The sequence below is a fragment of the Melozone crissalis genome, unplaced genomic scaffold, assembly GCF_028551555.1.
Source record: "Melozone crissalis strain CALT ecotype California unplaced genomic scaffold, PUWL_Pcris_2 ptg000669l_1, whole genome shotgun sequence".
Lineage (NCBI taxonomy): Eukaryota > Metazoa > Chordata > Aves > Passeriformes > Passerellidae > Melozone > Melozone crissalis.
Genome location: NW_026536338.1, coordinates 45,987 through 61,880, shown reverse-complemented (window position 1 = coordinate 61,880; position 15,894 = coordinate 45,987). Strand labels below are relative to the sequence as shown.

Genomic DNA, 15,894 nt, shown 5'->3' with positions numbered 1-15,894 from the left:
AAGGGGGTCCCTGTGTCCTCCCCACGCCCTTCATGGCAGCACTATCTGGATTTTATGTGCTTTGCCATCTTTGTCACTGGTGAGAGACCCCTGAGTGTCCCTCAGATGACCCTCAGGTATCCCTCAGGTGTCCTTCAGGTGTCCCCAGATGTCCCCAGGTCTCCCTCAGGTGTCCCTGTGTCCTCTCATGGGACCTCCCAGGTGTCCCCCTGTCCCCTCCTGTGGGTCTGTGTTTGGGGGTCCTTTTTAGGGGTCCCTGTGAGTTTTGGGGTCCTGTTCCTGCAGGGGAGAGCATGGAGGAGAACCCAGTTTGAGGTTCTCAGTTGGGTTCTCTGGGACTCCCTGTGCTGGGGGTTTTGGGGTTCCCTGTTTTAGGGCTTTTAGGGTTCCCTGTTTTGGGGGCTCCGGGATTCCCTGTTTTAGGGGTTCTTTGGATTTGTGTTTTGGGTATTCTGGGGTGTCCCTGTGACTTTTGGGGTCCCATTCCCCAGGGGAGAGCGTGGAGGAGAACGCCAACGTGGTGGTGCGGCTGCTGATCCGGGACTCTCTGTTTTAGGGATTTTAGGATTCCCTGTTTTAGGGATTTTTCAAGTTTGTGTTTTGGGAATTCTGGGGTGTCTCTGTGACCTTTGGGGTCCCGTTCCCAGGGGAGAGCGTGGAGGAGAACGCCAACGTGGTGGTGCGGCTGCTGATCCGGCGTCCCGAGTGCTTCGGGCCGGCGCTGCGGGGCGAGGGCGGCTCGGGGCTGCTGGCCGCCATCCAGGACGCCCTGAGCATCGCCCAGGACCCCGCCCGGGACGGGCCCAGCGGCCGCAGGGAGAGGAGGCCGTGAGCAGTGGGATTGGGATTGGGATTGGGATTGGGTGGGACTGGAATGGGAACCCTGCACGGGACGGGCCCAGCGGCCGCAGGGAGAGGAGGCCGTGAGCAGTGGGATTGGGATTGGGATTGGGATTGGGTGGGACTGGAATGGGAACCCTGCACGGGACGGGCCCAGCGGCCGCAGGGAGAGGAGGCCGTGAGCAGTGGGATTGGGATTGGGATTGGGATTGGGATTGGGATTGGGATTGGGACTGGAATGGGAACCCTGCACGGGACGGGCCCAGTGGCCGCAGGGAGAGGAGGCCGTGAGCAGTGGGATTGGGATTGGGATTGGGATTGGGATTGGGATTGGGTGGGACTGGAATGGGGACCCTGCACGGGACGGGCCCAGCGGCCGCAGGGAGAGGAGGCCGTGAGCAGTGGGATTGGGATTGGGATTGGGATTGGGATTGGGTGGGACTGGAATGGGAACCCCGCCCGGGACGGGCCCAGCGGCCGCAGGGAGAGGAGGCCGTGAGCAGTGGGATTGGGATTGGGATTGGGATTGGGTGGGACTGGAATGGGAACCCTGCACGGGACGGGCCCAGCGGCCGCAGGGAGAGGAGGCCGTGAGCAGTGGGATTGGGATTGGGATTGGGATTGGGATTGGGATTGGGATTGGGACTGGAATGGGAACCCTGCACGGGACGGGCCCAGTGGCCGCAGGGAGAGGAGGCCGTGAGCTGTGGGAATGGGAATGGGGTTGGGATTGGGATTGGGAATGGATGGGACTGGAATGGGGACCCTGCACAGGATGGGCCCAGCAGCTGCAGGGAGAGGAGGCTGTGAGCGCCAGGAGTGGGATTGGGATTGGGATTGAGTGGGGTTGGGATGGGATTGGGATTGGGATGGGATTGGGTGGGATTGGGATGGGGACCCCGCCCGGGATGGGCCCAGCAGCTGCAGGGAGAGGAGGCTGTGAGCGCCAGGAGTGGGAGTGGGGTTGGAGTTGGGATTGGGATGGGATTGGGTGGGGTTAGGAACGGAATTAGGAATGGGATTGGGAATGGGATTGGATGGGACTGGAATGGGATTGGGAATGGGATTGGGATTGGGATTGGATGGGACTGGAATGGGAATGGGAATGGGAATGGGATTGGGAATGGGAATGGAATTAGGAATGGGATTGGGATTGGGATTGGGATTGGGTGGGAATGGGATTGGAATTAGGAATGGGATTGGGATTGGGTGGGAATGGGACTGGTGCTGGGAATGGGAATGGGAATGGGAATGAGACTGGAAATGGGATTGGATGGGGTTGGGAATGGAATTGGGATCAGGAATGGGGTTGGGATGAGGATGAGGATGAGATGTCCATGGTGAGAAATGCAAGTGAGGCTGAAGACAGAACAGAGCAGGCATCAAGCCGTGAATGAAAGGGGGATGAAGATGGGCTGGAACGGGATGGGCTGAAGATGACAATTCTGGGATGGCCTGGGGGACCCCATGGTGACCCCCTGACCCCTCAGACCCCCCGTTCCCCCCAGGTTCGGGCCCGAGGAACCCCCCGAGGAGAACCGGGTGCACCTGGGCCACGCCATCATGTCCTTCTACGCCGCCCTCATCGACCTGCTGGGCCGCTGCGCCCCCGAGATGCACGTACGGACCTGGGGGCTTTGGGGGGGCTCAATGGCTCAAGGGGGTCCTGGGGGGGGTCAGCACTCGGGGTGTGACCTCCCCCCCTCCCTGTGTGACCCCCACAGCTGATCCAGGCGGGGAAGGGGGAGGCCCTGCGGATCCGGGCCATCCTGCGCTCGCTCGTCCCGCTCGAGGACCTGGTGGGGATCATCAGCCTCCCCCTGCAGATCCCGGCGCTGGGAAAAGGTGGGGAGGGGTCCCCAAACCTGGGGAGGGGTCACTGGGATGGGGGACACCCCAAAATGTGGGGACTGGGGTGGGGGACACCCCAAAATGTGGGGACCTGGTGGGGATCATCAGCCTCCCCCTGCAGATCCCAGCACTGGGAAAAGGTGAGGAGGGGTCCTCAAACCTGGGGGGGGGAAACCCCAAAATGTGGGGACTGGGATGGGGGTCATCAGCCTTGACGGCTCTTTGGGGAGTTTTGGGGTGCCCTGAGTTTTGGGGTCCCGCAGATGGGAACGTGGTGGAGCCCCCCATGGCCACCAGCCGGGCTGGGGGACTCTGGGACCCCAGGATTTGGGGGGATTCCTGGCTGTTTTAGGGTTTGTGGAGTTTTGGGGTGCCCTAAATTTTGGGGTCCCGCAGATGGGAACGTGGTGGAGCCCCCCATGGCCACCAGCCGGGCTGGGGGACTCTGGGACCCCAGGATTTGGGGGGATTCCTGGCTGTTTTAGGGTTTGTGGAGTTTTGGGGTGCCCTAAATTTTGGGGTCCCGCAGATGGGAACGTGATGGAGCCCCATATGGTCACCAGCCAGGCTGGGGGGCTCTGGGGACCCCAGGATTTGGGGGATTTCGGGCTGTTTTAGGATTTGGGTCTGTTTGTGGAATTTTGGGGTGCTCTGAATTTTGGGGTCCCGCAGATGGGAACGTGGTGGAGCCCCGCATGGCCGCCAGCTTCGTCCCCGAGCACAAGGCGCCCATGGTGCTGTTCCTGGACCGCGTTTATGGCGTGCAGAACCAGGAGTTCCTGCTCCACGTGCTGGAAGTGGGGTTCCTGCCCGACATGCGTGCGGCCGCCTCGCTGGACACGGTGAGGGGCACCCCAAAACCCCCCGGGGCTCCCCAAAACTCCCTGCAGGGTTCATTGGGCCTGCAGCAGGGGCCTCGGGTCAGCCCTGTTCCCTCCTGTGGGTCTGGGATCCCCCAAATGTTCCTTATCGGATGGGTGTGGGGTCCCCCAAATATTCCCTATGGGATGGGTGTGGGGTCACCCCAACCTTCCCTGTTTGACCCCCCAAATCTTCCATATGGGACAGGTGTGGGGTCCCCCAAATCTCTCCTGTGAGATGGATTTGGGGTCACCCCAATCTTCCCTGTTTGAGCCCCCCAGATCTCCCCCATGGGTTCCCTGTTTGACCCCCCAGATCTTCCATACGGGGTGGATTTGGGCTCACCCCAATCTTCCCTATTTGATGCCCCAAATATTCCATATGGGATGGATTTGGGATCACCCAAATCTTCCCTGTTTGATGCCCCAAATATTCCATATGGGATGGATTTGGGATCACCCAAATCTTCCCTATTTGATGCCCCAAATATTCCATATGGGATGGATTTGGGATCACCCAAATCTTCCCTATTTGATGCCCCAAATATTCCATATGGGATGGATTTGGGCTCACCCCAATCTTCCCTATTTGATGCCCCAAATATTCCATATGGGATGGATTTGGGATCACCCAAATCTTCCCTGTTTGATCCCCCAGATCTCCCCCATGGGTTCCCTGTCTGACCCCCCAAATCTCCTCTACGGGACACATCCTCAAACTCCCCCCCATGGGACCCCTCTGTCCCCTGTCCCCTCAGGGTGTGTCCCCACCCTGTGTGACCCCCCTGGTGTCCCCCCCAGGCCACGTTCAGCCCCATATCTCCCCACGGGACACACATCCCCAAAGTCCCCCCATGGGACACCCCTGTCCCCTGTCCCCTCAGGGTGTGTCCCCACCCCGTGACCCCCCCGGTGTCCCCCCCAGGCCACGTTCAGCACGACGGAGATGGCGCTGGCGCTGAACCGGTACCTGTGCCTGGCGGTGATGCCGCTCATCACCAAGTGCGCGCCGCTGTTCGCGGGCACCGAGCACCGCGCCATCATGGTGGACTCCATGCTGCACACCATCTACCGCCTGTCGCGCGGCCGCGCCCTCACCAAGGCCCAGCGCGACGCCATCGAGGAGTGCCTCATGGCCCTCTGCAGGTGGGACCCCAAACGGGCACCAAAATGGCACCGTGGGCCCCGGGGGTTGGTGGCTGGCACCAAAAGCAGCCCAACTCTTGTGGGGAACCCAACCGCCATGGCCAACCCAACCGCCATGGCCAACCCAACCCAACCGCCATGGCCAACCCAACCGCCATGGCCAAGCCAACCCAACCGCCATGGTCAAGCCATTGACCGCCATGGTCAACTCAACCTCCATGGTCTACTCAGCTGCCATGGTCAGCCCAACCCCATGGTCATCCCAAACGTCAAGGCCAACCCAACTGCTATGGTCAGCCTAACTGTGTCATGGTCAACCCAACTGCCATGGTCAGCGCAACTCTTATGGCCAGCCCAACCGCCATGATGAACCCAGCTATCATGGCCAACCCAACCACCATGGTCAACCCAACCGCGATGGCCAACTCAACCACCATGGTCAACTCATCCCCCCTGGTCAACTCAACTCTTGTGGCCAACCCACCTGCCATGACCAACTCAACTGCCATGGTCAACTCAACTCTCATGGCCAACCCAACCACCATGATCAACCCAACTGCCATGGTCAACCTGACCACCATGGTCCACCCAATCCCCATGGCCAACTCAAGAGCCATGGTCAACTCAACCTTCAAGGCCAACCCAACCTTCTTGGTCAACTCAACTGCCATGGCCAACCCAATCCCACAGCCAGCCACTCCCCGTGTCCCTCCCCGAGGCCCAGCATGACCCCACCGAGTGTCTCATGGTGAACCCCCAGACCCCCCTGACCCCCCATTTCCCCCCCAGGTACATCCGCCCCTCGATGCTGCAGCACCTCCTGCGCCGCCTCGTCTTCGACGTGCCCATCCTCAACGAGTTCGCCAAGATGCCCCTCAAGGTAAGCCCCGGGGGTGTCCCGGTGCCCTGACCCCCCCAGAGTGACCACAGAGCGACCACAGAGTGACCACCCGTGTCCCCCCAGCTGCTGACCAACCACTACGAGCGCTGCTGGCGGTACTACTGCCTGCCCAGCGGCTGGCCCAACATGGGCGTCAGCTCCGAGGAGGAGCTGCACCTCACCAGGAAGCTCTTCTGGGGCATCTTCGACTCCCTGGCGCACAAGGTGGGGTCACGGGGCGGTGACACACCTGGGGGACACACCTTGGTGGGGGGACACCTGGGGGGACACACCTGAGGGACACACCTTGGGGAGATACACCTGGGTGTGGTGGTGGTGGGGATGGAGTGGTGGTGGGAACGTGGGAATGGGGGTGAGGGGGACGTGGGGACAGAGGGGACACTGGGACACGGAGCTGGGGGTGATGGGATATGGGCATGATGGGGATATGAGGATGGAGCTTCCCCAGGAAGCTCTTCTGGGGCATCTTCGACTCCCTGGCGCACAAGGTGGGGTCACGGGGCGGTGACACACCTGGGGGACACACCTTGGTGGGGAGACACCTGGGGAGACACACCTGAGGGACATACCTGAGGGACAGACCTGGGTATGGTGGTGGTGGGGACGTGGTGGTGGTGGGAACGTGGGAATGGGGGTGAGGGGGATGTGGAGAGGTTGGGGTGGGGGGGGATGAGGATGTGGGGACAGTTGTGACATTGGGACACAGAGCTGGGGGTGATGGGGACGTGGGCATGATGGGGACATGGGGATGGTGACACTGCGGGGAGCATGGGGATGGTGACAATCAAGGGACATGGGGATGGTGACATTGGGGGGAGATGGGGATGGTCATAGTGGGGACAAGGGCATGGTGACAGTGGGAATATGGGGATGGTGACACTGGGGACATGGGGATGGTGACAATCAAGGGACATGGGGATGGTGACACTGGGAATATGGGGATGGTGACATTGGGGTCATGGGGATGGGGGTGATGGTAGCACTGGGGAGATGAGGATGGTGACACTGGGAACGTGGACATGGGGATGGTGACATTAGGGGGAACATGGGATGGTGACACTGGTGCCACAGGGATGATGATACTGGGGGGACACGGGGATGGTGACACTGGGGACATGGCCCTGGTGACACTGGTGCCACAGGGATGATGACGTTGAGGGAACACGGTGCTGGTGCCTGTGGTGGCCCTGGTGTCACCGGTGCCACAGGGATGATGACACTAAGGGAACATGGCACTGGTGCCACAGGGATGATGACACTGGGGACATGGCCCTGGTGACACTGGTGCCACAGGGATGATGACGTTGAGGGAACACGGTGCTGGTGCCTGTGGTGGCCCTGGTGTCACCGGTGCCACAGGGATGATGACACTAAGGGAACATGGCACTGGTGCCACAGGGATGATGACACTGGGGACATGGCCCTGGTGACACTGGTGCCACAGGGATGATGACGTTGAGGGAACACGGTGCTGGTGCCTGTGGTGGCCCTGGTGTCACCGGTGCCACAGGGATGATGACACTAAGGGAACATGGCACTGGTGCCACAGGGATGATGACACTGGGGACATGGCCTTGGTGTCACCTGAGCCACAGGGATGATGACGTTGAGGGAACATGGTGCTGGTGCCTGTGGTGGCCCTGGTGACACAGGGCTGGTGACACCAGTGCCACAGGGATGATGACACTGGAGGAACATGGCTCTGGTGGCTGTGGTGGCCCTGGTGACACCGGTGCCACAGGGATGATGACACTGGAGGAACATTGCACTGATGGCACCCGTGCCACAGGGACGATGACACTGGGGGATCACGGGGCTGGTGCCTGTGGTGGCCCCGGTGTCACTGGTGCCACAGGGACAATGACACTGAAGGATCATGGCACCAGCTCCTGTGGTGGCCCTGGTGTCACCGGTGCCACAGGGACGATGACACTGGGGACATGGCCCTGGTGTCACCGGTGCCACAGGTATGATGACACTGGTGACATGGCCCTGGTGTCACCGGTGCCACAGGGACGATGACACTGGGGGATCACGGCACCAGTTCCGGTGGTGGCCGTGGTGTCACCGTGTCCCCGTCCCCGCAGAAGTTCGAGGCCGAGCTCTACAAGCTGGCCATGCCGTGTCTCTGCGCCATCGCCGGCGCGCTCCCGCCCGACTACGTGGACGCCAGCTACTCGTCCCGCACCGAGAAGAAGGCCTCGGTGGACGCCGAGGGCAACTTCGACCCCAAACCCGTCGAGACCCTCAAGTAGGGCTCCCACAGACCCCTCCCCTGCCAGCAGGAGCCCCCCGACCCCATCTGTGCTCATCCAGATCCTCATTGAGAGCCCCCAGCCCCATCCAGATCCTCATGGAGAGCCCCCAACCCCATCTGTCCTCATCCAGATCCTCATGAAGATCCCCCGTCCTCATCCAGATCCTTTTGGAGAGCCCCCAACCCCATCCAGATCCTCGTGGAGAGCCCCCAACCCCATCCCTCCTCATGCAGAGACCCCCGACCCCATCTGTCCTCATCCAGATCCTCATGAACATCCCCCGTCCTCATCCAGATCCTCATGGAGAGCCCCCAACCCCATCCCTCCTCATCCAGAGACCCCCGACCCCATCCATGCTCATGGAGAGCCCCCAGCCCCATCCAGATCCTCATGGAGACCCCCAAACCCACTCATCCTCATCCAGATCCTCATGGAGACCCCCCGACCCCATTTATCCCCCTGGAGAACCCTCCCCAACCCCATCTGTCCTTATCCAGAAATCCCCAATTTGTCCATCCTCTTCCTCATCCTCATGGAGACCCCTCCCCAGTCCGTCCTCATCCTCATGGAGACCCCCACCCTCTCCCAGACCCCCCCAACCCCATCCAGGCCCCCATGGGGTTCATCCATCCTCATCCTCGTGTCCCCCCTGACCCCGCTGTCCCCCCCTGACCCCGCTGTCCCCCCTGACCCTGCTGTCCCCCCTGACCCCGCTGTCCCCCCTGACCCCAGTGTCCCCCCCTGACCCCAATGTCCCCCCTGACCCCACTGTCCCCCCCTGATCCCGCTGTCCCCCCTGATCCCGCTGTCCCCCCTGACCCCACTGTCCCCCCCCGACCCCGCTGTCCCCCCTGACCCCGCTGTCCCCCCCTGACCCCGCTGTCCCCCCTGACCCCACTGTCCCCCCCTGACCCCAATGTCCCCCCTGACCCCAGTGTCCCCCCTGACCCCGCTGTCCCCCCTGACCCCGCTGTCCCCCCCTGACCCTGCTGTCCCCCCTGACCCCAATGTCCCCCCTGACCCCAGTGTCCCCCCCTGACCCCAATGTCCCCCCTGACCCCGATGTCCCCCCTGACCCCACTGTCCCCCCCTGACCCCGCTGTCCCCCCTGACCCCGCTGTCCCCCCTGACCCCAATGTCCCCCCCTGACCCCAATGTCCCCCCTGACCCCGCTGTCCCCCCCTGACCCCGCTGTCCCCCCTGACCCCAGTGTCCCCCCCTGACCCCGCTGTCCCCCCTGACCCCAGTGTCCCCCCTGACCCCGCTGTCCCCCCTGACCCCAATGTCCCCCTTGACCCCACTGTCCCCCCCTGACCCCAATGTCCCCCCTGACCCCGCTGTCCCCCTGTGTCCCCCCAGTGTCATCATCCCCGAGAAGCTCGACGGTTTCATCAACAAATACGCCGAGTACACGCACGAGAAGTGGGCTTTCGACAAGGTGGGGACCCCCCGAGACCCCCCAGACCTGTGGGACCCCCCAGACCCCTGGGACACCCCCGGGATCCCCTCTGAGCCCCCCAAAATCTGCACAACCCCGGAGCTGCTGCAGCTCCATGGAGCGCCTGGCACCTTCAACCCTTGGTGACCCCCCAAATCTCTGTTATCCCCCCAAATCTCCTCTGTCACCCCCAAATCTCCTGTGTCCCCCCTAAATCTCCTCTGTCCCCCCACCCTGATGTCCCCAAGCCCCCCTGACTTTTGTGTCCCCCTCCCCAGATCCAGAACAATTGGACTTTTGGGGAGACCGTGGACGAAGAAGCCAAAACCCACCCGATGCTGAGACCCTACAAAACCTTTTCTGAGAAGGTACCACGGGACCCCCCGCGACCCCCCCAAAAACCCAGGGGGACACCCCCAGACCCAGAGGGTCTCCCCGAACCTGGAGGGACACCCCCAAACCCAGGGGGACACCCCCAAACCCCCAGGACCAGGAGGTCTCCTGGTGGCCACCAAAGCCGCGTTGGGACCCCCCAGCCCCTTCCCTCCTCCTCCTCATAGACCCCCCCCAAACCCCCTGATTTTGGGGAGCCCCCTGACCCCCCAGACCCAGAGGGACCCCCCCCAAACCCAGGGGCACACCCCCAAACCCAAATGGACACCCCCAGACCCAAGGGGACACCCCCAGACCCACCAAGGCCACGCTGGGAGCCCCCAGCCCCTTCCCTCCTCCTCCTCATGGACCCCCCCCAAACCCCCCGATTTTGGGGTGCCCCCTGACTTCCCCTGACCCCCCCAGACCCAGAGGGACCCCTCAAACCCATATGGACCCCTCAAACGCAGGGGGGACACCCCCAGACCCACCAAGGCCACGCTGGGAGCCCCCAGCCCCTTCCCTCCTCCTCCTCCTCATGGACCCCCCCAAACCCCCCGATTTTGGGGTGCCCCCTGACCCCTTGGGACCCCCCAGGACAAGGAGATTTACCGGTGGCCCATCAAGGAGTCCCTCAAGGCCATGCTGGCCTGGGAGTGGACGGTGGAGAAGGCGCGGGAAGGGGAGGACGAGCGCGCGGAGAAGAAGAAAACGCGAAAAATCTCCCAAAACGCCCAGGTGGGACCCCAAAAACACCTCGGGAGGGGATTGGGGCGCCCCAAAATCATCTGGGTGGAGGTGAGGGGTGTGGAGAACCCCAAAAACACCTCGGGAGGGGATTGGGGCACCCCAAAATCGTCTGGGGGAGGTGGAGGGGGGGTTAAGGGTGTGGAGAACCCCAAAATCACCTTGGGGGAGATGAGGGGTGTGGAGAACCCCAAAAACACCTCGGGAGGGGATTGGGGCACCCCAAAATCGTCTGGGGGGAGGTGAGGGGTGTGGAGAACCCCAAAAACACCTCGGGAGGGGATTGGGGCACCCCAAAATCGTCTGGGTGTGTGGAGAACCCCAAAAACACCTCGGGAGGGGATTGGGGCACCCCAAAATCGTCTGGGTGTGTGGAGAACCCCAAAAACACCTCGGGAGGGGATTGGGGCGCCCCAAAATCATCTGGGTGTGTGGAGAACCCCAAAAACACCTCGGGAGGGGATTGGGGCACCCCAAAATCGTCTGGGGGGAGGTGAGGGGTGTGGAGAACCCCAAAAACACCTCGGGAGGGGATTGGGGCGCCCCAAAATCGTCTGGGGGGAGGTGAGGGGTGTGGAGAACCCCAAAATCACCTCGGGGGGAGGTGGTGAGGGGAAAAGGGAGACCCCGAAATATTGGGGACCCCCTGACCCCCCCCAAATGTCACCCCCCCCCCCCCCAGGCCACCTACGACCCCTCCCATGGGTACAGCCCCCAGCCCGTGGACCTGAGTGGGGTCACTCTGTCCAGGGAGCTGCAGGTGAGGGTCCCAATGTCCCCAAATGTCACCTCAGTGTCACCCCAGGGTCACCCAGTGTCACCCCAATGACCCCAAATGTCCCCCAGTGTCACCCCAGTGTCACCTCAGTGTCACCCAGTGTCGCCCAGTGTCACCCCAGAGTCACCCAGTGTCACCCCAGTGTCGCCCAGTGTCACCCCAGAGTCACCCAATGTCACCCCAGTGTCACCCAGTGTCACTTCAGTGTCACCCAGTGTCGCCCAGTGTCACCCAATGTCACCCAGTGTCGCCCAGTGTCACCCAGTGTCACCCCAGTGTCGCCCAGTGTCACCCCAGAGTCACCCAATGTCACCCCAGGGTCACCCAGTGTCACCCCAGTGTCACCCAGTGTCACCTCAGTGTCGCCCAGTGTCACCCCAGAGTCACCCAATGTCACCCCAGTGTCACCCAATGTCACCCCAATGTCACCCAGTGTCACCCCAGAGTCACCCCAGAGTCACCCAATGTCACCCCAGTGTCACCCAGTGTCACTTCAGTGTCACCCAGTGTCGCCCAGTGTCACCCAATGTCACCCAGTGTCGCCCAGTGTCACCCAGTGTCACCCCAGTGTCGCCCAGTGTCACCCCAGAGTCACCCAATGTCACCCCAGTGTCACCCAGTGTCACCCCAGTGTCACCCAGTGTCGCCCAGTGTCACCTCAGTGTCACCCAGTGTCACCCAATGTCACCCAGTGTCGCCCCAGTGTCACCCCAATGTCACCCAGTGTCACCCAGAGTCACCCCAGTGTCACCCCAATGTCACCCAGTTTCATCCCAGTGTCACCCCAATGTCACCTAATGTCACCCCAGTGTCCCCCAGTGTCCCCAATGTCACCCCAGTGTCACCCCAGTGTCCCCCAGTGCCACCCCAGTGTCACCCCAATGTCACCCCAATGTCACCCCAGTGTCATCCCAGAGTCACCCAGTGTCACCCCAATGTCACCCCAATGTCACCCAGTGTCACCCAGTGTCACCCCAGAGTCACCCCAGTGTCATCCCAGAGTCACCCAATGTCACCCCAATGTCACCAGTGTCACCCAGTGTCCTTTTGTGTCCCTCCTGTCCTCCTGAGACCCCCAAATGTCCCCCCCAATGTCTCCTTGTGTTCCCTGGGGTCCTCCCCGGGGGGTGGCCCCTAAACCCACCCCAAATATCCCCCTAAGACCACCCCAAATTCCCCCAAATCCCCCCTAAAACCACCCCGAATCCTCCCAGATCTCCACTAAAACCACCCCAAATCACCTCAAATGCCCCCAAAACCACCCCAAATCCCCCGGAAACCACCCCAAATCCCTCCTAAATCCCCCGAAAACCACCCCAAATCACCTCAAATGCCCCCAAAACCACCCCAAATCCCCCGAAAACCACCCCAAATCCCTCCTAAATCCCCCGAAAACCACCCCAAATCCCTCCTAAATCCCCCGAAAACCACCCCAAATCCCTCCCAAATCCCCCGGAAACCACCCCAAATCGCCTCAAATCCCCCTAAAACCACCCCAAATCCCTCCTAAATCCCCCGAAAACCACCCCAAATCACCTCAAATGCCCCCAAAACCACCCCAAATCCCCCGAAAACCACCCCAAATCCCTCCCAAATCCCCCGGAAACCACCCCAAATCGCCTCAAATCCCCCTAAAACCACCCCAAATCCCTCCTAAATCCCCCTAAAACCACCCCAAATCCCTCCTAAATCCCCCGAAAACCACCCCAAATCCCTCCTAAATCCCCCGAAAACCACCCCAAATCCCTCCTAAATCCCCTAAAACCACCCCAAATCGCCTCAAATCCCCCGAAAACCACCCCAAATCCCTCCTAAATCCCCCTAAAACCACCCCAAATCCCTCCTAAATCCTCCGAAAACCACCCCAAATCGCCTCAAATCCCCCGAAAACCACCCCAAATCCCTCCTAAATCCCCCAAAAACCACCCCAAATCACCTCAAATGCCCCCAAAACCACCCCAAATCCCTCCTAAATCCCCCTAAAACCACCCCAAATCGCCTCAAATCCCCCTAAAACCACCCCAAACCCCCCCTAAAATCTCCCCAAATCCCCCCAAACCCCCCAGGCCATGGCGGAGCAGTTGGCTGAGAACTACCACAACACCTGGGGCCGCAAGAAGAAGCTGGAGCTGGAGGCCAAGGGTGAGACCCCTCCCCAAATTGGGGGGGACCCCTGGGACACCCCCTGGGATACCCCCTGGGTCACCCTCGACCCCAGGGGAGCTGGAGGCCGAGGGTGAGACCCCTCCCAAATTGGGGGGGGACCCCCTAAAACACCTCCAGGACACCCCTGGGACACCCCCAAAGCCCAGGGGAGCTGGAGGCCGAGGGTGAGACCCCTCCCCAAATTGGGGGGGACCCCTGGGACACCCCCTGGGATACCCCCTGGGTCACCCCCAAAGCCCAGGGGAGCTGGAGGCCGAGGGTGAGACCCCTCCCCAAATTGGGAGGGTCCAGGGTGTAATTTGGGAGTTCCAAGGAGTTGAATTGGACGTTCCATGGAGTGGATTTGGGGGTTCCAAGGGGCGGATTTGGGGGTTCCAAGGGGTGGATTTGGGGGTTCCAAGGAGTGGATTTGGGGGATTCCACAGAGTTGATTTGGGGTCTCCAATGGGTGGATTTGGGGGTTCCAAGGGGTGGATTTAGGGGTTCCAAGGGGTGGATTTAGGGGTTCCAAGGAGTGGATTTGGGGGATTCCACAGAGTTGATTTGAGGGTTCCAAGGGTTGAATTTGGGGTCTCCAATGGGTGGATTTGGGGGTTCCAAGGGGTGGATTTGGGGGATTCCACAGAGTTGATTTGGGGGTTCCAAGGGGTGGATTTGGGGGTTCCAAGGGGCGGATTTGGGGGTTCCAAGGGGTGGATTTAGGGGTTCCAAGGGGTGGATTTGGGGGATTCCACAGAGTTGATTTGGGGGTTCCAAGGGGCGGATTTGGGGGTTCCAAGGGGTGGATTTGGGGGTTCCAGGGGGTGGATTCGGGGTCTCCAATGGGTGGATTTGGGGGTCCCAAGGGGTGGATTTAGGGGTTCCAAGGGGTGGATTTAGGGGTTCCAAGGAGTGGATTTGGGGGATTCCGCAGAGTTGATTTGGGGGTTCCAAGGGGCGGATTTGGGGGTTCCAGGGGGTGGATTCGGGGTCTCCAATGGGTGGATTTGGGGGTTCCAAGGGGCGGATTTGGGGGTTCCAGGGGGTGGATTCGGGGTCTCCAATGCCGCTTTGGGGCGCAGGAGGGGGCTCCCACCCGCTGCTGGTGCCCTACGACACGCTGACGGCCAAGGAGAAGGCGCGGGACCGCGAGAAGGCCCAGGAGCTGCTCAAGTTCCTGCAGCTGCACGGATACGCCGTGACCCGGTCAGGGGACGCCCCAGAACCCCCCGGGGCACCCCAAAACACCCTCAGGGACAGCTGGAACCCCAGCGGGAACCTGGAGCGTGGGGTGGGGGGACAGCAGGGACTGGGGAGGGAATTGGGGGTCCTGGGGGGGGGAGTCTAAAAGCACAAAAATCCCCAAATTTAGGGGGGATTTGGGAGTGGGGGGGTGCCAGGGGTCCAGGTATTGGGGGGATTCCAAAATCCCCCCAAAATCCGCACAAAATCCTCCCAAAATTCCCGCAAAATCCTCCTAAGATCCCCCTATAATTCCCCCCAAAATTCCCCCCAAAATCCCCCCCAATCTCCCTAAAATCCCCCTAAAATCCCCCCAAAATCCCCCTAAAATCCCTCCAATAAATCTCTTTTAAATTCCCTCAAAATCCCTCCAAAATCCCCCTAAAATCCCCCAAAAATCTCCTTAAAATTCCCCCAAAATCCCCCCAAAATCCCCCAAAACCCCCCCTAAAATCCGGGGGTGACCCCAAGATGTGCAGCACTCGGGGCTGGTGGGAGCGCAGGGGGGTCTGGGGGATTTGAGGGCACTTTAGGCGGTCTCAGGGTGATTTGGGGAGGGGGTTCTGAGTTTCGGGGTCCCCCCCCCGTGGCAGGGGGCTCAAGGACATGGAGCTGGACACGTCGTCCATCGAGAAACGCTTCGCCTTCGGCTTCCTGCAGCAGCTGCTGCGCTGGATGGACATCGCCCAGGAGTTCATTGCGCACCTGGGTGAGACCCCAAAACCATGGGAGCACCCCAAAATCCTGGGGGGCACCCTCAGACCCCCCCCAGACCCCCCAAATATTCCCTGATCCCCTAGGAGTCCCCCAAGTCCTCTGGTAGTTCCCCCAGCCTTTGGCTGGACATCGCCCAGGAGTTCATTGCGCTCCTGGGTGGGACCCCAAATCTTGGGGGACACCCCGGAATCCTGGGGGACACCCCAAATTCCGTGAGGGTCACCCCAAAATCCTGGGGGGGCACCTTCAGAACCCCTCAAATCCCTGTGATCCCCCCCAAATCCTCTGCGAGTCCCCCAGCCCTTGGCTGGACATCGCCCAGGAGTTCATTGCGCCCCTGGGTGAGACCCCAAAATCCCGGGGGGCAACCCCAAAACCCTGGGGGACACCCCAAAATCCCCGGGGACATCTTCAGATACCCCCCAAACCCCTGCGATCCCCCCCAAATCCTCTGTGAGTTTCCCAAACTCCTGTGAGTCCCCCAAATCCCCTGGGAGTTCCCTTGGCTGGACATCACCCAGGAGCTCATTTTGGTGAGACCCCAAATCTTGGGGACACCCCCAAAATCCTGGGGGTCACCCCAATGCCACGGGACCCCC

The 15,894-nt window shown here is 61.4% G+C and overlaps 1 protein-coding gene across 1 annotated transcript in view; it reads left to right on the top strand.

Annotated features, from left to right (window-relative positions):
* Window positions 1–15,894, top strand: part of LOC128950505 (ryanodine receptor 1-like) — a gene marked incomplete at both ends in the record, with an annotated part of 102,835 nt that overhangs the window by 43,348 nt on the left and 43,593 nt on the right. The window contains 15 exon segments of the mRNA XM_054295375.1: window positions 648–828; window positions 2,349–2,460; window positions 2,565–2,685; window positions 3,364–3,533; window positions 4,477–4,697; window positions 5,487–5,577; window positions 5,662–5,802; window positions 7,686–7,849; window positions 9,216–9,294; window positions 9,573–9,662; window positions 10,264–10,404; window positions 11,096–11,173; window positions 13,258–13,333; window positions 14,419–14,542; window positions 15,172–15,287. Coding sequence (XP_054151350.1) covers window positions 648–828; window positions 2,349–2,460; window positions 2,565–2,685; window positions 3,364–3,533; window positions 4,477–4,697; window positions 5,487–5,577; window positions 5,662–5,802; window positions 7,686–7,849; window positions 9,216–9,294; window positions 9,573–9,662; window positions 10,264–10,404; window positions 11,096–11,173; window positions 13,258–13,333; window positions 14,419–14,542; window positions 15,172–15,287 — 1,905 coding nt within the window.